The sequence below is a fragment of the Anopheles marshallii genome, chromosome 3 (assembly GCF_943734725.1).
Source record: "Anopheles marshallii chromosome 3, idAnoMarsDA_429_01, whole genome shotgun sequence".
In the NCBI taxonomy this organism is placed as follows: domain Eukaryota; kingdom Metazoa; phylum Arthropoda; class Insecta; order Diptera; family Culicidae; genus Anopheles; species Anopheles marshallii.
In genome coordinates, this window is record NC_071327.1 from 81,233,887 (window position 1) to 81,256,207 (window position 22,321).

Sequence of the window (22,321 nt, forward strand, 5' to 3'; positions counted from 1 at the left end):
TAGATGACTAGGATTTGCGGTTTCGTATCACTTCATTTCAAGTCGTTTGTCGTGTCAGGTGAAAATCCTAGGCCTACTGTTCGATCAGTGCGGCACGGGACGGTATGTCTTGTACGGTCGTTATTGCGAAATTGGAGAAGTAGGCACAGTGGACACGAACAGCCCGCCCCGTCTGGATCCAATCATGGTTTTACATAAAGGACAGTGTCGTAACATGTGTAGTGATATAAAAATAAATGAACATCGTTTCACCGGAATATGAATATCCTTCTGCTTTTAATACTGTCACTAACCATAACCTTTGATATTTTCTCTCTCTCTCTCTCTTTCTCTTCCCTACTAACATGCTGCTAACAACTACGCAAACCAATGTCGACGCGTTATGACTTAATCTATGTATATGCTCACACGCACGCACACGGTTAATTCGGTCACAAAAATCCGGCCCCGGTCATAAAATCGGTTCGATAGCCGGCCGTCTCCATGTTATGGCGGCAAACGGCGACCCTTCGATGATCTCTCCTCCGTCTTCCATTTCGAACGGCCCCGAGCCTCAACTGCCACCATTACCACCACCATTAAGATCAACCCAAGTGCTGCAACCACTGTCCGTGTATCCAGGTTGGTTTCCTCCCCGTGGTTAGATCAGTGCACTACTGCATTTTGAAGATATCGGTTTCTTGTGTTGCTTTCACTGTCGTCTTGCTACTTTGTTTCCTTTATCTCTTCTGTTGCCCTGCATGTCACGTTTGACACTTCCCAATCTTTCGTTTATTGTGCTTTGAATATGTGATTTCGGTGATTTCAGTTCCACTTTATTTGCCCGTTAATCAATCGGTTACGTTTCACGTAAGTAATCGTTACACAGCTCGTCACGATAATCATACTAATCAAACATTTATTACCTTCTGTCCCACCGTGTTTCATGTCTTTCTCGCTTGGTACTAAATGAACAAATAATGTGCGTAAATAAAAAAAAAAACACACATGATGTCGTCCAATGTTACACCCACCGGCAGTATCAACATTGAGCCAGGAAGGAACGTATGATTATGTCTTTAGTGGGCCCCTGGATTCACAGGCCCTGTCATCAACGCTCAAGCTGACCTCACCTCCAGTTCGAGTACGCCCGGACGGTAAGTAGGCAAATGGCACCTCGTTATCGGCATCGATAACGAGCGAACGAGTAATACCAATCCATCCATCGCGTATAGCCGTTTGCCCAATCGGTTCCCAATTTAGTTTGACTATTTATTTTCTTTCCCTTGCCTGCCAGATCGTTGACGAGTCACAGCTCTCATTTGTGCACAAATGGTCCTCCGGTCCTTCTGACATGTGTGTTTGAAGTTGATTTGTTCCATCTAATTGAAGGGAGGACTAAAGGATAACGTTACCTCTTTACCAGCAAAGCTTCTAATCTCACAACCTTCCTTCCTTGGGCAAAGTCCACCGAATTGAAATTTATTATGGTCCGTCTATAGTATGTCGGGACTTAAGGGTGATAAAGAATCAATCGTACTGTACCAGCCAGGTTCCTAGTTCATTGGTGAAGGTAAAAGATTATTCTCGACCTAACCATTTCCTTTCTTCCTTCCATTTGTCGTACTACACGCGGGAGATTTAATCTTCTTGGAAGGAAATGTTCATCGGAACAAGACGTCCGCGTACCTCATGTGACTCTATTCACTGTAGATTCAATGTCCATGCTTTCAAGAGAATGAACTTGTGTTAGGTGAAACTTTCCACAAAACCCAGCAGAAAGGAAGGTCAAAAGGTGCCAGAGCATGTATCCTGCTTCATTTGTTCAGGTAAAATCAATTTTATAGAAGAGTTAGATATACCCAGAATCGGAAATCATTCCCAACGTATGTAATGAACCGTCGGTAGTTCTGTTTAATTCTATCATTTCCCTTCACGAAGATTGCCTCTTTGCAACAGCTAAAGTTTGAGCATCTTTTGCACATGATGCTCGTACGATAGGACAGCAAGTGGCTTGTAGCAGGGAAAAGTCGAAAAAGAATCCGATCGATGCCTCGAATGGAGCGCAAGTCCTGAGATCTGGGGGAGTCTTTTCCCAGGGTTGGTAGTATGTTGCACTGAATATTTCATTGTCGGACGCTGGCAGTCCGTTAACTAATTTAAATTAAAATTCTCTTCCCGGGGAGGGTCCTTCCGGTTTACCTTTCACATCGTCCTTCTAGTCCGGAGCGACCCCTTGCAATGCCGTGTTCCCCTTCCCTTCCCTTCCCGTGTACCAAGAGGCGTACCGTCAAAAGCAGCTTAGGTTGAGATTCGAATTGGAAGTGTAAAGTTCCAAGAAATCGGAAGCGAGGATCGGTGATGGTAAGAATGGGTAAGAAGCTTTCCGGCATCGCATCGTGCGGTGGTAATCGGATCGAATGTGCAGATTGATTAGAGCCTTCGCATTGAACCTTTGATGGGAAATGAAACTCGCAAGCGCCCCTTCCCCGCCTGCTGGGATCGGATGTGGAAGGTGTCGTTTGGGGGAAAGGAATACATTTCTTCACTCATCAAACGATGGGCCTGCAATGGGAAGGGACGACCGGACCGGGAGGACAGGGGATACAGGAATGAAATCGAATTCGTGGGAATTGACACCATCACCATTGGCAATTCGATTCGAATTGATTCGAAGAAGATACATCTGACGGAAATAGAACTTTCGACCGAGGATGAGGCAACTCGGAAATGAACTACTTCGTGCAAGCTTTGTATGTATTTTCCATTTTTTTCTGTAAAGGTACTTCGAGGGGGAGTTCGATTGGGGTACCTAGGGCTTGTTCAGGTAACAAGAACTGAAACATTAAAAAAAAATGACACACATCTCGTTCATGGACGGAGAGAGGGTTTTAGAAGTTGATTTTCCATTAATATTATACGTCCGGCACCATTCGAACCTGCTTCCTACGGGTCACCTGTGTCGCTATGCATGGCATCGTAACACGCCCCATTGAAGGTTGGTGATATTTTCGCAACATTATCAATTCGATACAATTTCCTTGATGCGATAATTGAACCATAAATGCATCGTCCCGAGCAGTTTTGAACTTCTATTTGTAATATTTATTACAACACACGAAAAACAACTCGTTTGTTATAGAGGGCATTAAAATAGTTTGCTCAGCTCAGTTTATGGTCAATATTTAATTGTCTTGTGGAAAGTTTCTAGTGAAGAATAGAGAGAGGATTCTAGGATGCGTACTCCACGGGAGGAGTACCCAGAGAAAGCACTAGGCACCATGAGGGTCTTTAGACTTAAAACAACAACCAATAACCAGGAATTGGTATTCGGATTATGAAGCATGTTGACCGTTTTAAGCCACTCGGTTTCAATATCTTGAGCTGTTCGACACATCGACAAACGTCAAAGTAAATTGAAACGTCTTCACCCGGCGATTAGAAAAAGGTCCATCTCTTATCACATTCGATTTTATTGTTACGACCACAACGGCGTCAACAACTTTACGAGACTGGCCGTTTACGAGACGCGCTCATTCCGCGTTCATTCATTTTTATGGAATCGTTACTCGTTTTGTATTCCGTGTCGTTTTTTTTCTGCCCTTCGAAGTGGATATTTTGCAGGACGTAGGTTTTTCACTGGCGTACCTTTTATTCCGTGCGTTTCTTTTGTTTCATTTTAATCTTTAGCTCGTACTGACCTTCCCCACCCCCCTCGCGTTCTGTTCGAAACCGTTTTATTTTTATATCGCAACCATTATAAAATGTCGATTCACGGTATCTCATCCCGAGCACACCTGGCTTGCACCCGAAGCTTAGATGGACAAGCGGATTATAGACCCGAACAGCCGTCTTTCCGCCTGAACATCACCACTATAATGCTACATTCTACTCACAGCACTGGATACCATTAGTCTAACATCATCTAACCCTGGTACCTAAAAGTGTATCTTCCTTTCCGCCATGCCGGCCCACCAGTCTACCGTTCCCAGTCGATCGATTCGCAACGGAGCAGTGGCGTAGACGATGGGCGTTCGTCAACCGGGACGCGTCATTCGCCCGGCAGTGGACTTAAACGGCCAAGGTACATAGGAGACGGTACCGGTTCTCTCGGCTCACGGAAGAGCGATCGCTGCGATGGGGAGGATGCGGAATCATTACGTCAATTGCTTATCGAGTGAGTACTTTCGTGTGCGTGTGTGTATGTATTTTTGGTAGCTCTTCTCGGGTACTATCACTGTAGCTTTACCATTTTTTTTAATGCTGTTTAGTTTTAGGTATGTGAACGGGATCTCTTTTACTGGGGAAACTTTATTCGATCATATTTTTTGTTTCGACTATTTCATTGGTAGAGGGGAATAATTTTATTTTCTCTTTTCTTTATGTCCTCCTTTATTTGGGGTATATTTTCAAACCTTTAACTGCATTCACATCAGATCATCATGCATTATAAATTTAAATTATCATTAAACAAAAAAATTTATCATTAAAATGTGTCAGTAAATATGATGCTCAAACTGTACTAGAATTCGTTGTCAAAAAAAAGTCCCTTAATATTAAAGAGCATTTTGACAATAATGATGAGTTAATTCGGTTTCATATTTACACACAAGCGGTAAAATACCATTCACAATCTTTCCGACGCGAATCGTCCGTTAAAATGTTCAACATTCTTGACCACACTTCACCTTCACCGGACTCTGAAATGGTACCTCGAAAAGAGGCCTCGTACAAAATTTGTTGTGCTCAAAACAACAGCCTCAAAATTTAACAAAACACGGAAAAAACATCACGATTTGGCTACACACACACACTCTTTCGACCGCTCTTTCTCTCTCTCCCTTTCTACCATTCTGGCGAAACGGTGGAAACACAAAAGATCGCCACGTTCGAAGGACCTTTTCAGCCTCACCAATAACCTATATATCTCATCGTTCGCATCGCATTCGATGACACTCTTTGCCACACTCTTTGTGTATCGGGGTTAGGGCGCTATCGTTATTGTTCAAAATTTTTGGCCCGTTATGTATGTTTTCATTGTTTCTCTTCGTTTCGTTTCGTGGCTCGTTTCTGTACATTTTTTAAACACGTTTCCGTCACCGCACGGGACTGCCTTCCGTTCATCCTTTATCATCCATCGACATCGATTTCGTGCCATTCGTGTGGAAGGAAAAAGTCCGGCCCAAGAATGGCGCGATTGCGTCACTTGACCGTTCGGTTTTGTCATCGTTTTGTCAGCCCTTTTTGCTTTGGTTTGGTTTTGCCAATTTTTTTTTCATCGTTCTCCATCGCCTCCATTTTATTGCCGTCGTGATACCATTTCGCTCATGAAACACATACTTCATCGCCCGTTCGCTACTAGCCTCACGAGTAGGTGTATCTTTCATGTGTTTCTGTTGGTCTGGCTGTCTTTCGGGAGGGAACTCCTGCGCTCCTGTCAAAGTTTCATTTCGTGTGTGTTTTTTTTTCTTTCATTTGATATGTCGTTCATCTTTCTTTCTCTCACTCTATCTCTTTGACTAGCGAAGATGCACTCTGTCCTCCAGTTGCTCAGCTCTATGTTATCCTTACTATTTTCACTCTCTTCACACTATTCCTTTCCTGTCTTGCGTTGAATGTTGTTGTTAGTTGACTTTTCTGTTAATATTACTGTGCTGTTACTGTTTACATTGATGTTACTTTACCTTATTTTACACATTGTTAATATGCCAAAACTACAATCAAAAAGGGGAATTGAATGACCAGCAAAATAACACTCTTTCCGAAGTAATTTAATTCCCACCTGCACGTTACCTCGACACGTTCATGTACACCCGAAAGTGTAACATATAGAGGACAAAACATTTTACTACCGTTTCGCACCAACGTGCAATTTTTCAACACGACACGAAAATCTAAAAGTAAATGCAAATAAATATAATTAAATTCGTTCGTCCGGTCCCGGGAGCCAATTTCCAATCGGAACTGCTTTAAGCTCGATAATCACGAGAAACCCCAACTTCATCCCATCCCATGCAACCGCCTCCAGTTCACGTGGGAGGGGTTTGTAGGGGAAAACTTGCTAACGGGAACATTTCGATTTCATTTCCCAGTCACGTCATCGGCAAGTTTCATCTATCTTCTCTGGGCGGTTTTTCCTTCTATTCTTTCGCTCTGCTCACTCATCCATTTCCACCTTCGACTAAGCACGTTCTGCCAGCAGCTTCCCTGGAACGGAAATCGATTACATCCAAACTCCGGGTGGAACTCAACCGGGAATGGAGCGGGAAAAATGTATGCATTTTTTATGTTTTCATTAATGAAACGTCCAACGTGGCTGAGACACGTGGCTGTGCCATCCACCATGGTACATTTTTCGTTGATTGCTTTTGCCGTTTTACGAAATTGACAAACATTTGCAAAACCGGCCAACAAGTACGACGCGGCTGCTACGTTCTTACTTTCTCAAAAATCGAACCATACGCTCGCTCGATCGCCCATCCTGGGTCGGTACTTAGACCACCGACAAATCGATAACCATAAAACTCCCCAAAACAAAACAGCTTTGTGTCCCATTTGAGTTTCCTCTCTGGTTCGCAATGGCTGCCAGACTACAAAAGGTCGAACTCGAATGGGATCGACGAGTGGCTCAAGATTGAGAGGACTTCATCAGTCGGTTGTGTTCGTTTCGAATTGATGTACGTTTTATTGGGATATTCGGGTGATGTTTAACAGAGCACGATATTTTAAGACACTAATGAATGAATGAAAGATGTTGTAAGTCGGTGAAAGACGCTTTTATTGTTGGAAATCCTCTTTAAAACGAATGCTTCGTGCTACAACTTACATAGAACCTTTAAAACTCCACCGGAATGGGAAAACTTTTTCCAACTGCAGTACTAACGAGAAGCAAAGTAACAAAATCATTGAAAAGCCAAACAAAACCACTGCGTTTCAAATCCCATTTTGGCTAAGATGCACAATTCTTCCTCAAAATGCCCGAGGTTAAGCTCGTTTGTGCTTTCGCCCGTTCAAAAATACCCACTGGAACTGTAAGCTTTCCGCATTAACTTATGCTTTCTCACTCCGCGGTCACTCCTTCCAGTGCACATGCCAATGCATTGGCTTATGTTTCGGTTAATCCTCATCTCAGTACGAGGCGAACGAAAAAACGAACGAAATCCCACCCAACTCCCAGCTTGAGTAAGTAGCAATAAGCCTTGGTTCATTGCACAAAAATAAAATTACGTCCGAACCTCATCCGGGTCGTGGGGTCGGCCAAAGTAACCCATAGTGTTGCGGCCAGATCCTGGCTTAAGGGATGCAAAAGTAAGTCAGGAAGGACGCAAGGAAGGTTTATTATACGGAGAATTGAAAGTTAAACGTACAGCACCGGGCACAAAAGGCGTATATCATGGCGATTGAAAAATTAATGAAATTAAATCCAACTCAACCGACCGATTCTGACACCGTGGTGGTCGCATTTGTGGGGGAATCACGCCTTCTGGCCGGAGATAGGCGGCAGCATTGGTCAGGCTGTTGACACAGCAGAGAAAAGCAAACCATAGCTTTACTGGGCGGCAGCGGCAATGCAATGCTGGGTCCCATATGCATCTCGTTATTGCGAAACGCTGGAGATGCTGGACATTCCTCAAGAGGTGGTGCACATGCAACGTACTGCGAAGTGCACTGAGTTTGCCACTGGAAACCTCTCGACTCGATGTGCCTTTTTGGGGCTGTAGACGAGGAACAATTCCAATTGTATTTGTGAGGGACTGGCACACAGCAGCGCCGCACCAGGCCATGCTGGGATATTTTGTGGTCAAATTCATACCAACTCTCAATTTCTGTACCGTGCGCTACTCTGACCTAAGCCCAGAAGGGTATAAAGTATCCTTTAAAATGCAAATGTGCGTACCAACAAGCACTGGCCACTAGGCGAGCTGCTCGTGTATACCACAACCCCACTGAGCAAGAATTCAATTCCGAGAGTAAAGGTGCTCCAAGGTTGCTTTTTTTTGTTTTTGGTCAGGAACTCGTCGAGACAGACATTCAGATTCGGACGGGACCGGGTTCGAGTCGGAAGTCATGAATTAGACTGATGCAAGATTCATACGCCCGCCGGTAGCGAAGTGCATCATGCAAATGGAATTCTTCAGTCCACTGGTGAATTGTTGCCATGGCTCGACTCGACAACGCAAAAAGAGGAAGCACAGAATTAGAACGCAATCAACATACTGTACTCGCTCGGTCGGGGAGTGGCTTACCTTTAGGCGGCAACACGGGGAGGAAAATGCGATCACTACTTGTGTTGGATGCCACTTACCCGAAACCTTAGTCCATTAAGATGAAGGAAGACGACGTACCTCGCTGATGGAAACCGTTTGTCCGATGGTTTTCGGGTAATGGATGAAGTCATCCCGTGTACCAGGTAGAAGTGGTGCGACGATGATGAGAATTAAGAGGATGTATTGTGTGTGTGTGTGATCTTAACCGGGTGGGAAATGGAGGGATTCTGAAGGATCACTTTCGGCGCACGGTGGTGAAATTCACCACCCAAAACACACGTCCTGGAGATGCAAGGACGCATCGAGCACTCAAGTATGATTAGATGAGTGTATGGATGCGCTGGTTAGGGCTGGCAGCAGCACCGAAGTAAGGCAGGAAATTAAGCAGTTTGTTTTCAAAACCCTCCCCCCTGTGGACCATCATTATCTCCATCGGGAGATCGCTTTGCGAGATGTCCCGAAGACGGTAGATTGGATGCAGTGGTGTGTAGTGTTCTAATTCCCTAATGAAAGCTCACCAAACGCGTCCGCCGTCGAGTGTTGATATCTCATTTGGAAATTATCTTCCCAAGCTACACAAACCATTCCAAAGTTAAACAATGTCCCACATTTACCCACAAACCCACACAATTTCATTAACGATAATTTAAAACGCAGCCTTTTGTCGGTGTGCTGTATCTCGGGGATGCTCGAGCACAAATGGTGTACGTTGAAAATTCGGACTCAAACTCAAACACTTTTGTAGAAACATTTTCTTGCCGGCAAACAAACACGCACGCTCATAGAGGCAAACAAAATGTCCGGATGTATTAACACAAAGCAACAAAGCGCACGATGAGCGCCCGATTCGAAACCACAACGTTGGACACCTTCCAACACGCTGCGGTGGTGTTTCGCAAGTAACCCAACGGACGACGGCAACTCAATCATGCCCAGTGTCAGTTAAAATTTCACCAAAATCCCAGATTCCCTTTGCCCAGAAATGCGGTCTCCAGAATTAACAAGGGAAATAAACTGATTCCGTGTGATGGAGTGATCCTTGTTTTTTTGGGCATGCCAACCACCGTCACTCGTTGCACAATCCCAGAAGGTATTGGTTAACGTCAGTAAAAGTTCACAACTCGCAAACAGTCCTGCAGCGCGCTCGATGGAGTGTGCAGAGTCTACTAAAAACTAGTCTAGTGGCTCAATAATCGTCTTTTTGCTCGAAGAGTCATACCAGTGCTGGTTGGGCGCGCCGTCTCTCACAGGATATTTCAGGAAATGAGCCGAATTTGAGTTCGGTTCATCACCTCGTCCCTTAAACGTACCGAGCAGCCCGGGGACGATCCCTTTGGGGAGTCAATTTTAAGTGTTCCTGCCATGTGATACTGAGATCATGGTCGATTAAACCAGCCTCTTTCGTATGCTTACGACGAAGCGAATGAAGAAGCTAACAAAAAAAAAACACCTTCATGAAACACACACCCCAACTCAATCGTGATTCGAAGCTCACATGCGGTTCGTTTGATCGAATGATATCAGTTCGGTTGGTTTTAATGGATCCTTCTCGTTACGGGATGCGTCCGTTAGTTTGGCTGATAGTTTTTAATCCATCTGCTCATGCAGACGAGCGACGCGGCCTATCAAACTTTGCACAACGAAACATTGGGTCCATTGCAAAACCCACTGGAAATGCACTGCCGCCCGGGCGGACATCAGGCTAATGAAAGGATATTGGATTTTTTTCCCGCATCCCACAGCCTGTTGGTTGCCTCTCTGTAAAGCCGAGATGCAGGCAAACAACGGCCGGGAAGCGAGAGCAGTCAAATGCCCAGCACTGCACTGTGCGGGCAGACGTCCTGCCAAGCTCGGACCCGAATATCCCGTAGAGCTGCAGCCAAACCGCAACCATACACTGGATGGACCAGCAGAGAACACGATGTGGGACTGGGAAAATTTTTGGAACATTATGGGAAAATCTGTACGGTCAACATGGCACACGGGATCAAACACGGGATGGAATATAGTACCGAAACACGGCGGTCCATCTGGATGGGATGACCACCCGCCCAGGTCCCACCCGCCAAACATTTCCCCCGGGCAGTTGGTAAACACCGGTGTCCAACTTCCAAACCGTAGCCTCGGTCCGGGTCAGCACCCCATGCTGTTCATATGCCGCGTGATGTCACAAGAAGTCATCTGGGGAGTATCGGAAGGCTTGAGCGGTCAGTGGTTAGCAAACTGGAACTCCCCACACACACACACACATCACCGACAGCAAGATGGACTTTGATAATTTAATTTTCGGTTAAACTGTTCGGAGCTCGCTAGCCGGACGATGCAGCATTGGCAAACGAATGATGCACTATTTTTATGCACACGTTGCATCTAACGTGCAACAACAAACGTAAAATAGGAAGTAAAACGATAGGGAAGAGGGAAAAGTTACAAAAAATCCCTCAACAACGTGCCAGGTTCGGTTCGGAACTCCATTTTCCTTCCCATATATTGGTTCCCGTTATCTAAATGCAAATGTAATTGAATTGACCTCAAACTGGCTCGGAGGTCCGGGCTCTAGACTTGCGGATCCCGATTGCAGAGAAACCTCGGCCGGCACGTTGTGCTGTGCCAGGAGGCAAGAAATGCAAAAATTAAAGCAAATATTCCTGTGCCCCTTTCGGGCAGCAAATGGGACAACCGGGAGAAATGCAATCAATCTATCGATAGCAGGTCAGTGGCGGTAAAAGTTCCACATCACCGGCTGCTGCCCATATCTAGCTCCTGGACGGCAATCTGTCTCGGTTGTTGACGGTTCCGGAAAATGTTACCCGCCGGACATGTTTAACTTTGATGTTTGTTAATTATGATTGCTGATTGAAACGGGATTTTTCTGCACATTTTGCGTCGGATGTAGACCATTTAAAAGGATACAGTGTAGGGATTTACGTTCACATTAGTAATCAATGTATTGCATAACTTTAGGCGAATTTAGGCGAACGATTGCAAACTGTCAGGAATGCTGTCAATTGTGTTTTCTTTTTTAACTTTTTTTGAGGTGTATGTTCTGTTTTACCAGAATAACACAACCTCAAAAGGTCTAGGCTTTCCATTTCTCGCTTTCTTCGGGCATGATTTACCCGTAGCTGGGTAGTCAGTCCTGCGTACTGGGGATTGGTTTGGGATGGGATTTTGGACTGGTCCTGTAGTGTGAAGACCGGAACCGCTACCAAATGCACCGAGTGAGGTGTATATTACTTACCTTACATGTTTACCCTATTGTGAGAGCTTATATGACGTTTAAAGAGCACTTTTTGTACAATTTACACCTAAACCTTATAAGCTGTTTCTTGAACATTTCGTGCAGTGATGCAGTGCCACGTTGGACAAACTTTCCTCTGACAGTTTGAAAGATTCCATTTCACTCACCGCACGTGGTGCATATTTGTCGTCGGAAACGAATTTCTTCGTCCTGGGGCGTATCCACTCCTGTGAGTCCTGTTAGCCGTGATGGGAATTGTGGTTCCGGATTTTTTTATGTTTGTTTGCCAGTGCGACAGACCATTTTAGCAGAGAAATCGTAAAAGTGACATTGTGGGGAAGCGCAGGAGAGCTTTCCTGCCCGATTCACTATTTCACGCATTCGTCGCTTTCATCATCTGCAGCACGTGAGCACAATGAATCGTGCTTCATTTATCTTGCTTTACAACAAACCAACGTTGCTTTCTACGTGGACCGAGCGGGATTCATCGCATGCTGAGCGCAGCGATGGCCAAGGGGATTGCGCGTGCATCTTCGTTTTGCACCCGGGGGTGGGAAGCAAAATTTGCCTCCATTTCATCAATGAACCAAGCAAACCCAAAAGCTTCTGCTGCTTCTCCATGCCAGTCTTTCCGGGTGCATTGCTTCTTACGGCTTCTTGTTACGAGGCCAAACAGTTGGGAAAGCACGCCATCCATCATTTCACCATTTGTTCCCGCTTTGCTCGCTTGTTTGTTTGCCTGGTGTGGGTGCGGGTGTGTCCCGCTTCATGCCGTATCATTGAAAGCATTTTCGGACACCCGCTTTCGGAACCGCAGTTCCGACGCCTTTTGCCATCGGACATAGATGGGTCTGGGGCTTTCTGCCAGCTTCATTTGTATTTTTCAACACCCCAGTTTTTGTTGTTGCTCTAGCTCCACACTTTGCCCTTGCCATTCCACGGTGTTCGCTCCGTTGCAGTGTGCTGATTTGATGACAGATGAATATGAAAGTGCATTTTTCGCAACACTCGGCAGGGTGTGCTTCCACTTTCGGCACCGTTCGGCGCACTGTGAAAGCCCCAGCAGTGTTCGTATCATTCGGTGAAACTGTGTGGCAGAACTTTTTTTTTTATTTTGGTTTGCTCTTTCGCTCGCAGGCCGAAATGTATTTGCAGATCTAGACTATCTCGGATTTTCACAGCATGTTGGAAAGTAATGAATGTTTCGTCCCTTTGTGTTGTGTTTTGAGTTTTGGTGCAAAGTGATGATGACCGTTGCTTTTATATGCTTGCCTGCCCTGTCTTTACGCTCTCTCTAACAGATTGGTGTTGGATAGCGTGTTGGAGCTGAATGTGTATTGTCACTCTCGCTGTTAGATGGTTAGATGCAATTTATTTGCTAATTTTTGCTGTAAACTTGTGTCAATATTGTCATCAAATCTAATGAAAAATCTCCAAGACACAATGCATATTATATTCTCGTTTTACGAGAGACCATGAACACTCTCGGGGTAAAGTTAATCTTGGGATAAGATCTTACCGCGGTGTTGTCCAATCGCAAAGACCACCAACGGGACGTTACGAAAAAAAGAAGTAGTTAGAAAAATTTCCCTATGTACTTTTGAATAATATTATCCCAACATGAAAATAATTTAACAAAACTTTACAGATGGAGTGAAAATTTTAAGTAATTTTTTAATTGTTTTAATTGCATATTTTTATGGAGATAAATCTCGCCCACATTTCCACAGCCACGGGGTAATCTTGAAGTCCTCCTGTCTCCTGCTGTCTCTTGTTCCATCCATCAACCTTCAAAGAGGCGTCACCGCTCTCGAGAGGCATGATAAATTATTTCACCCAAAGATCGTCGTTGTGATAAAAGGGAAAATGTTCATTTTCCCATCGTTTCCCGATATGATGGGACCGCCATTGTCGCCGGCACACAATCGCCATGGCACTTGGCAAGACGCGCCACGGATTCATTCCTTGATTAATGGTTCGCCTTTCTCGATATGTCTTTTTTGCTGCCAGCGCTGGCATCGATCCAAGACACCATTTCGCGCAAAGCGCTGGTGTTGAATGATATCAATTTATGATCGTCATCAGCATCATCCCGGGACCCAGCTGGAGACAGATGTTGGGGCGTTCTTTTTGTTCGTCAGAACTTCCTGCTTAAACCGTTGATAATCGACGAAAAATACAAATTCTAGCTAAAGTGGAACACGTTTAACACATTTTCGTGTATTTAAAAGCGACTTCAATGCAGCCTTGTAAATAATTGCGTTTTTTTTTTTTTGTAAGCAATTTTTACCCCAAACCGGTGGAAAAATGATGCGCGTCAAAAGAAATTGATCGGTGCAGATAAGTCGGGACAATTTGATGACTTGCATGTTAAGTGGAACAGTATTTGAGCATGTGTACCGCAAAACTGTTTAAATTCTTCTTCCACATGCAAAAAGGTTTCCTTCCAAAAAGGTATCAAGTTGCTCCATCGTTCATGCTGTCCTTCTTGCTCGGCGCTGAATTGCTTTTAGTCCTAAGCCGTATGGATTATCGTATGAATAGAAATTGACAAATATTCATTTATAAACACACGCTGACGCTGAGACGCTGCTAGAAAAGCAGAGAATTGATGTGGAAATTGGAAGCGTTTCCCTCAGAGTATTGCCCTTCAAAAGGGGCACCCTGCTGAGTAGAGCCCTCGGTAGAAGAACACAGCCCACATACACGGGCAGTGTGTGCAAGAGACAGTTATACACAGCCTGAAAAAAACACCCAGCTCCATAGCCACGCCGAATGGGGCATGATAAGTTTGAAATGGTTGTTTGAGTAAGGTTAGTTGTTCTGGGGTTGGAAATGTGGAAACTTTTGTATTTCCCTTCTCTCCAGCGTCTCAGGGTCTTCCAGTCAAATGGCAGGTTGGATACCCTTTTCGGAGTAGGGCGAAGGTTCATCAACGGATTTACCTTCCAACCACCCACCGCCCAGCGCATGTCGTTCTGTCTTCTGGTTCATCATTTACATTTGACCTATCAAGATCCCCTCACAACAGGCGCATCATTTTGCGGAGTTGGAACTCCCTATTCGGGCATGGCTGACGAAGGCGACGAGGATTATATTAAACTTTCATGATAAGCTTTTATTGTCAGAAGCCGCGACTGAAGGTTGCGAATTTTTATTCCCTTCACACTTTTCCAAAACCAGTGCAAGGTTCGTCTTGATTTCGGCAAATCTTTCGTGGAGGATTCTTGGGTTCCGAAGTGGAATGTGGTAGGAGAACGACTTGCTGGTCGACTCACACGCTGTGCTTGAGGAAAAAGGGGACACATTTTCACGCCTTGGACAAAGACTTACGTTATCGCCCTTGTCAACGCGTGCTCTCAAGGGTGTGGAGCGCGAATTATCCCATCCTTCCGACGCGATACCATGCATGGCTCATTTGTTACGTTCAACTTTTTGCATCCCCTTTTTCGGGGGGTTATGGATTCCATCCCTGGAAAGGGATTCAAAGGGAAATTGCTGGGAAAATTATTAACAAAACTTTTGATTAGCACCGCTTACCCCGGGATGGGGTTGAGTTGTTGATGAGCTCTGAGACCTTCCGAGGGATGGCAACGATGACGTTTTCTTTTGTGAAGCTGTGGGAATTCGTTCCGTTTGCGTCAGAAGTTTCGCGCGTCTATCTATTTCGAATCAGAACAATATCTGTCTGGCGCTCTACCAAGGCTCTCCGCAATACAGCAACCCGAAGTTTACTTTAACCGAAATTCGTAGATTGATTGCAACTTATCATTTGCAAACACGTGGAGCAAAGCGCTTCGAAACCATTGGCAAAGATAAATGGCTCCGATCTTTGCCCGCAAACATTTTTCACTCGGTGGTGGCCAAAGCATCGGACAACTTTTGTGTTTGCCAATGGCACAACCGCCCGGTGGGTTACAAAACTGAAACCCCCTAAAGCCAATAATTCACCCGATTGATGGCTTTGGTTTGGTGGAAGCCTAGAAAGTTTTTGCTTCCATTCCACCCCGGCGTCCCGTAACCCGGATGCCACGCCACACTGTGTGTGTGGGTTTGCTGTGCTGTCTGTCCTTGCAGTCTATTGATTTTGTTTTCCGAAAAATCAAAACCGGTCAGCAGTGCTTGGTGATCGAGGTGGTGGAGGTGGTTCCGATTCTCGAACCCATGGCTTCTCGATTGATTGAGGTTTCGAGGAAAACTTCGCCCGAAAACCCGTACCATCGGTGGGAAATTGAATTGAGTTGTTCTGGCAAATGCAAACCAGATTTGATTGAATTGTTTAGCATCTTTTAATGTAGCGATTGTTTCGAATTATAACCGGGCTCCCGATTGAATATCTTATGTTGATTTCAGTTTGTTTAAAACCGCTCAGCCATAAATCATTCAATTTGATAAAGGTTTGCGTGATGAGTGGTGTTTTGTATACGTTAGTAGCTTTCGATATGCGCATTGCATACTTTGAGGCGCTGTAGGATAAAATTTAGATTCGGAACTGAACAGCCCAACATGTTTTACTCACAAAACAAATATTGAAACAGATTGTTAGAACACTTTGAACGTTTGCGATCGAATCACTCAGACTAATGTACCTTATCATCTCGTCTTGTTTATCAATAAAGATACCTCATTCACTCATTCAGCCCATCTCTACGTTTTCGTTCTTTTCTCTTTCTTCTTCGTAGCACTTGCGAAAGGCTTCTTACGTGCGCAAAGTTAAGCAGCGATACTACGGGAAGCCCATATTTGCTGCTTCAGCGCGCGAAGCTTGCCAAGCAATAGTTGTGAATCATGCGAACTAACACGATATGCTAACCAGACGTAGCAAAAGACACGAAACGACCGCACAGAAAGGGACATAACCTTTGCCAATACAAATACTGCACAGTACACGGTGATCATTCGCCATTGCCGGGTGCATAATCACTCATGAGATTAGAGCAAACAAACGAAACAATTAAAAAAAAAAAAACCATCAGCATTTGCTTATTCTCGCATTCGCATACCAAGAGTTCGACCAAATAACGTTCATTGAAACCAAATTGAACACACAAACACACACCTTCATGCGCAACTCGTCATCTCTGTGAGATAGAATGGTGAAATGCTCCCGGAAGTAGGTTTTGAAAGAAGGCCTTTTTCGCAGAACGTCATGAATTGAACCGAAGTAGGAAAGACACAGTCAGAAAGAGAGAGAGAGAGAAAAACGGAAAAGCTCGTGCCACGAAGGGGTTTCGATGTGAAACGGGAATCGAATACAGCAGATACAAATTAAAGTTCCTTTACAACACAACATCGCTTATCGAAACTAAGATTAACTATTCGTGAGCAATCGAAGGAATTTGATTTATTACAACAACAGCAAAAAGCCAGACAAAACCTACCGCGAGGAATCATTGTACCTTTGTGGCGCTGTAAATATCATTTTCAAAAATCGAAACCCACAAAAGGATACGAAAGCTTTCCGCCGAGTCCCCACAATTGAGGCAGTGAGCAGATGCAGCAGTAGCAAACATTGAAACACAGCAGATCGATAAACAAGATCGGAACAAATACAATAGAAGAAGAAAAAGTACCCCCAAAATTTCCCCCCGAGTTTAAACCAACGCGAATCGAACGGAGAAGCGCAGATAACCAAACGTTAGTACGCTAACCAAATCGAGGAAAGCTCAAAGTATTCGCAAAATTCAAAATGTCGTACGGGGATATATCTTACGGGTAAGTAAACGGCGATCAACAACTCTTCCTAACGTGCGAACGAGTCTCAGTTACCTTCCAACTCTAACACAAAACAATAAAACAATAGAGACGGTACAAGGCCCCGGTCGCGCAGCGTAGAAAGATATACCAAGCCGCACGCTACTCTTCTTGCCCAATAATTCCTTTTTTTTGTACTTACTTCGTTTCCACAACGATCGTCCCTCGTCCGAATTCCTTGCTCGTGTTGTGGTTGTGGTTCGAAAATGGAGCAATTCATCTATCCAAAAAGTTACGATCATAAATCCATCCGTCATACTTGCTGCACCCGACTAGCACCACTCCATAAACACGACACACACACTGACACACCGCTCGGTTGTCCATGGTTGGTTTGGTTTTTCTTTCTATCGTTTTACTATTTGCTTTATTCGATTGTTTATATTTCATTGCTCACGGCAAACAAAGTCTCGCTCCGATGCGAGGTATGAGCTCCTTGCGAATGCGACATATTGATTGTATCGTACTGTAGTGTGTGACTTCACTTCCAGTAACGTCAGCGTGGGTTCCACGATCATTTTTTTTCCGAACGGGAGCTCTAAGGGATGAAAACCAAGCGCGAGTACGGAGGGGGAGGGGTTTGCTTTCATTGCCTCTCTTATTGCGGCTGTATCTATTCTTTCGATAAATCGTATTGCTTTAGTACCGTTTTCTGTAGATAAGTTATTCTGTGTTTCTGTGCTATTAGAGTAGAAATGAATGGTTTTTACATTCGTTTTGTTTTTCTTTGGTGCTACGGCATGCTTCGGCCACATGGAACAGCAGCCACCGAAGCTTTAGGCATCTTGCGAAGGAAAGAATGCATAAATCACCACAGTACGAGTGGGATTCTTGTCCTTCACCACTTTTCACTAATCTATCTTAGCCATCCCATTGCACACACATACACACACATACAACCGATCAACTCTCCCCATACATACTCTTTGGTATTTATGCTTGTAAAAATGATTTTTATTGATTTTGCATTTTTCCCTTCTATATAGTTGCATAACATCTTCATTTGTGTATGAAATAGTATTGTTTTAACTTGTTTCGCCTTCGTTTAAATCAAAGTTTTGTGACTGTACATAAAGAAAGGTGAAGCAAAGGAGGAGATTTTCTTTTTTCAATCAGTAGCGCAGCATCAAAACATCATTCGACGGCTCTGTTGGAAAATTTGTTACGCGTAAATTTTCGAACCACACCCACCCGCATCCTGGCTTGTTCGGTATGCAGTTGTTTGTTTTTCGCTTCTCGAAATGCCTGCTATATTGTGAAAATAATTTAACCTTTTTTAATCATTACTACCCACATCGGTCAATCGTAAATATTTATAAAACGCGTTTCTAAACGTACGGAACTATTCGGCGCTGCATTTATTGTCCAATTCTTCACCGTCACTACTGCTACTATTGCTGCTGCTGTTGCTGTTGCTGCTGCTGCTGCTACTGCATCTTGCTCACAAATTACACACTAAAACTGCACCACCAACCGACAAATTGTTGGATAAGATGATGAATTTTCATTACTTCTCCTGCTACTTCTACGCCCAACCACGGCAGCAGACGTTTGAAAGTCCGCCCCAAAACTGACGGGAAATTGGGCAATAGGGAGTTCAAAGCAGGGCATGATTCAAAGCTCACAAAAGACGTGAAGTTTGATAAAAGAACTTATGCTTCGATTGCTACACATTATCACATTCAGATTGAAATGAACTCTTGTGTATCGTGTGAATGTTGACTTCTTCTAGCTAAGTTTGACTTTGTACTCTTCAATATTTGTTTCTCCTTTCCTTGCCTGTAGCAGAAGTACAGCTTCAGAAACTTTCGTTAGTTAATTTCGGTTCTTTCTTTTTTCTTCTTTATTACCAAACCCCATTACATTGCATCATGGCATACACACCTTCCATCACTCATTCACATTCACTTCTTCCTTCCTCAACGGCAACACTTTAAGTTTTCATATTCATGCTCACCAAACTACTTCTCAACATTCATAGCTTTCGTTTCGGAATAAAAAGGAAACTTTGCACATCGTATAGTTTGATGGCCTTTTCCATAAATACGCTTCATTTTCACCACCACCACCACCACCGTTTGAGCGCCATTTCCACCTCCATTTCATATGCGCCACCGTGTGTCTTACGGGAGTCGATCCCTGTGCACACTCTGCGAATCGGTGACGATAGATAACAATAATGTGAAAAAAAGAAAGAAAGCTCATGACTTTTCATAACCGGCTCGTCATATTCGCTCACGTCTCCACCCATTTCACTCGCTCGCGGTTTGAATGAAAATCGCTGCTCTACCCATATAGTTTTGCCTTCTGTCCGTCACGCCACCATACTTCTCTATCGTTCTCTATCCCTTTCGCCTGATATACTTCACGCCTGGAAGCTATTGCCCGGATGTTGTCCGGGGTTTACAGGCAAAGGAAATAAATACTAATATGTGCATTTTTCTCCGCCCCACCCGCATTGCCTTCCCGCGCACCCCTGCCAGACTGCAGAAGCAAGTCAGCGTGATGAGTATGAATCTGTCGGCGAAGTTAGACGATCTGCAGCGGGGTGACCGTCATCTCGAGACGACGGTCGCCCTCTGCGAGATACGGACCCAACTTCAGGAGCTCACCAAATCGGTGGAGAGCTGCCAGACGGAAGTTTCCGAGGTGAGTATGCGATGAGGATCGGCACGGTCGTTCCACTGCACAGCAATTGCGATAACTCATGTCATGTCTCGTTCGCAGGTGAAACGTGATATGGTAGCAATAAAACACGAACTAGATACAGTACAACAGGTGAAGGAAGAGATCGAAGAGCTGAGAGAATACGTCGATCGGCTGGAGGAACACACGCATCGGCGAAAGCTACGATTGCTGGAGCAAGTTAGTGTTATCCAACAGTGGCACAACAAACCGGTTTATGTTTTCTCTCTGATCAATAAAGTTGTTTCGTTTCTTGATATGTTTTGTTTCGTTTTTTTTTGTATTTTATGATTTATGATTAACTATCTTGAGATTTTTCATTTTGTTTTTATTTTCCAGTGATAAGTGATTTATTTTACAGCATTGCTGTCAATTTTGCATTTTTAATCCTTTTGTATCTTTTTTGTAAAATAATTGCATACCTTCAGGTGCTGCAAAATCTCAAAGTTATTGTAATGATACCTTGAACTTTTTTTTACCTTTTTGCGCTATTTCCACACAGGGTTTGACGTTCTTCCTGACGTACGCCATCTTTGCGGCCGTGCTGGGTATGCTCCAGTTCGGCTACAATACCGGCGTCATCAATGCGCCGGAGGTGAACATCGAGAACTTCATGAAGGATGTGTACAAGGACCGGTACGGTGAGGACATCAGCGAGGAGTTCATCCAGCAGCTGTACTCGGTCGCCGTGTCCATCTTTGCGATCGGCGGCATGCTCGGCGGTTTCAGCGGTGGCTGGATGGCAAACCGGTTCGGCAGGTACGGCCCAAAGTCGACTCGTCACCCCCAAAATCGCTAACGCTCTTTCGGGCAAGGTTTTAGAGTTGACCCAATTAGTCCATCCGATTACTGGGCCTCAGTACTGGGCCTGTTCGCGTGTTTGCGAATGTGACGCGAAGGGTAGCGAATTGTTACTGAACTTCAGCCTCATCCTCACTGCGCTATAGCTGATTGATTAGCATCTTGTGAATAATTCATAATTGAATTGTCTTATCAAAACCAACTCCACCACCAACGATTGTGCCCGAACCAGCTGGGAGGATGCATGGTTTAGCTTACATTTCCATTTTCCATGTTGTATTTTATGCACTGCGCCACATCCACTCTCTAGTTCTTCTCTACTGCCACCGAGCCGGCAGAATTGCTGATCATGCAAAACCTATCCCCAGTGTCCAGATGGCCAGATAGCTATCCGGTTGCTCTGTATACACTCATAAATTGAGCTATTTTATGTATCTTATCTCAACCAAACCACCGTTCGGTTCCACATTGCGTGATGAACGATCTTCGATCGATGAACCGTGCCCGGTTGCGTTTGTTTGTTTGTTTATCGGGAGAGAAGGACACGTCCCAACGATGATGCTGACGAGGACGTGATTCTGCAATGCAGGGCAAATGCAAATGCAGCACGTGAATCAAACAAAGCCCTCGGGCCGATAATGTGCGCTCGCTGTTTGCACAACCTTTAATGGGTCTTTAACGGGTCACTGGAACTGCGAAATTAAAGGGCACTCGGGTTGCTTCCGATAATCCGTACCGTTAAGCTGTCTTACTCAGTTGCCTACCGTCAGATTGGTGGCCTTAAAGTGGTACCGCGAGATAAGGATAAATATTTGCTCATGGGCGCGCCTGATTTTGACGTGGATTTGAAGCTGAAAATCAAACAGCCTCTCGCATTAATTATGCACTTCCGGGTTACCTTCTTGTACAGAACAGTGCAGCATTATCACACCAGACTGAGCTGATGGCATCTTAAGTGCTCTCGCTTAGGTTCAAAATCATGCACCGGTGTATGCCCCCCCCCCTCTAATGCTCCGTCTTTTCTTTCTCTCCCTCGCCAACCGATTCGCAGAAAGGGTGGCCTCCTGCTAAACAACGTGCTGGGAATATCCGGTGCATGCCTAATGGGATTCACGAAGATGAGTCATTCCTATGAAATGCTATTCCTCGGAAGATTTATAATTGGTGTCAATTGTGGTAAGTGTCAGCGGAACTCTTGACTGGATGCGTCAGTTACGCTGCTTTGATGGCACCCGCTCACCGATCCCGCCCCTTACTCTCTTTGCAGGTTTAAACACATCGTTAGTACCAATGTATATATCTGAAATTGCTCCATTAAATTTAAGAGGTGGTTTAGGTACCGTTAACCAATTGGCTGTGACCGTAGGATTACTATTATCGCAAGTACTGGGTATAGAACAAATTTTAGGAACTAATGATGGTTGGCCCGTGCTGTTAGGGCTAGCCATCTGTCCAGCTGTATTGCAATTACTACTACTACCGATCTGCCCAGAATCACCTAGATATTTACTAATTACCAAGCAATGGGAGGAAGAAGCACGGAAAGGTAAGTTTAACCTGGCATACGCCGAAGAGGGGATAGGTTTTTTGTAAC

The 22,321-nt window shown here is 44.6% G+C and overlaps 1 protein-coding gene across 3 annotated transcripts in view; it reads left to right on the forward strand.

Annotated features, from left to right (window-relative positions):
- The first annotated feature begins 488 nt into the window (after positions 1-488).
- The window catches only part of LOC128711721 (glucose transporter type 1), a 57,076-nt gene continuing 35,243 nt past the window's right edge, over positions 489-22,321 (forward strand). For 2 of the 3 annotated variants that reach the window (XM_053806604.1, XM_053806606.1), the window contains exons 1-8: positions 489-621; positions 1,020-1,136; positions 3,925-4,156; positions 19,725-19,890; positions 19,969-20,106; positions 20,429-20,685; positions 21,779-21,903; positions 21,995-22,273. In XM_053806604.1, coding sequence (XP_053662579.1) covers positions 489-621; positions 1,020-1,136; positions 3,925-4,156; positions 19,725-19,890; positions 19,969-20,106; positions 20,429-20,685; positions 21,779-21,903; positions 21,995-22,273 — 1,447 coding nt within the window. Of the gene's footprint in view, positions 637-1,019; positions 1,137-3,924; positions 4,157-19,724; positions 19,891-19,968; positions 20,107-20,428; positions 20,686-21,778; positions 21,904-21,994; positions 22,274-22,321 lie in introns of all 3 variants that reach the window. The other variant, XM_053806605.1, reaches the window with a different exon arrangement.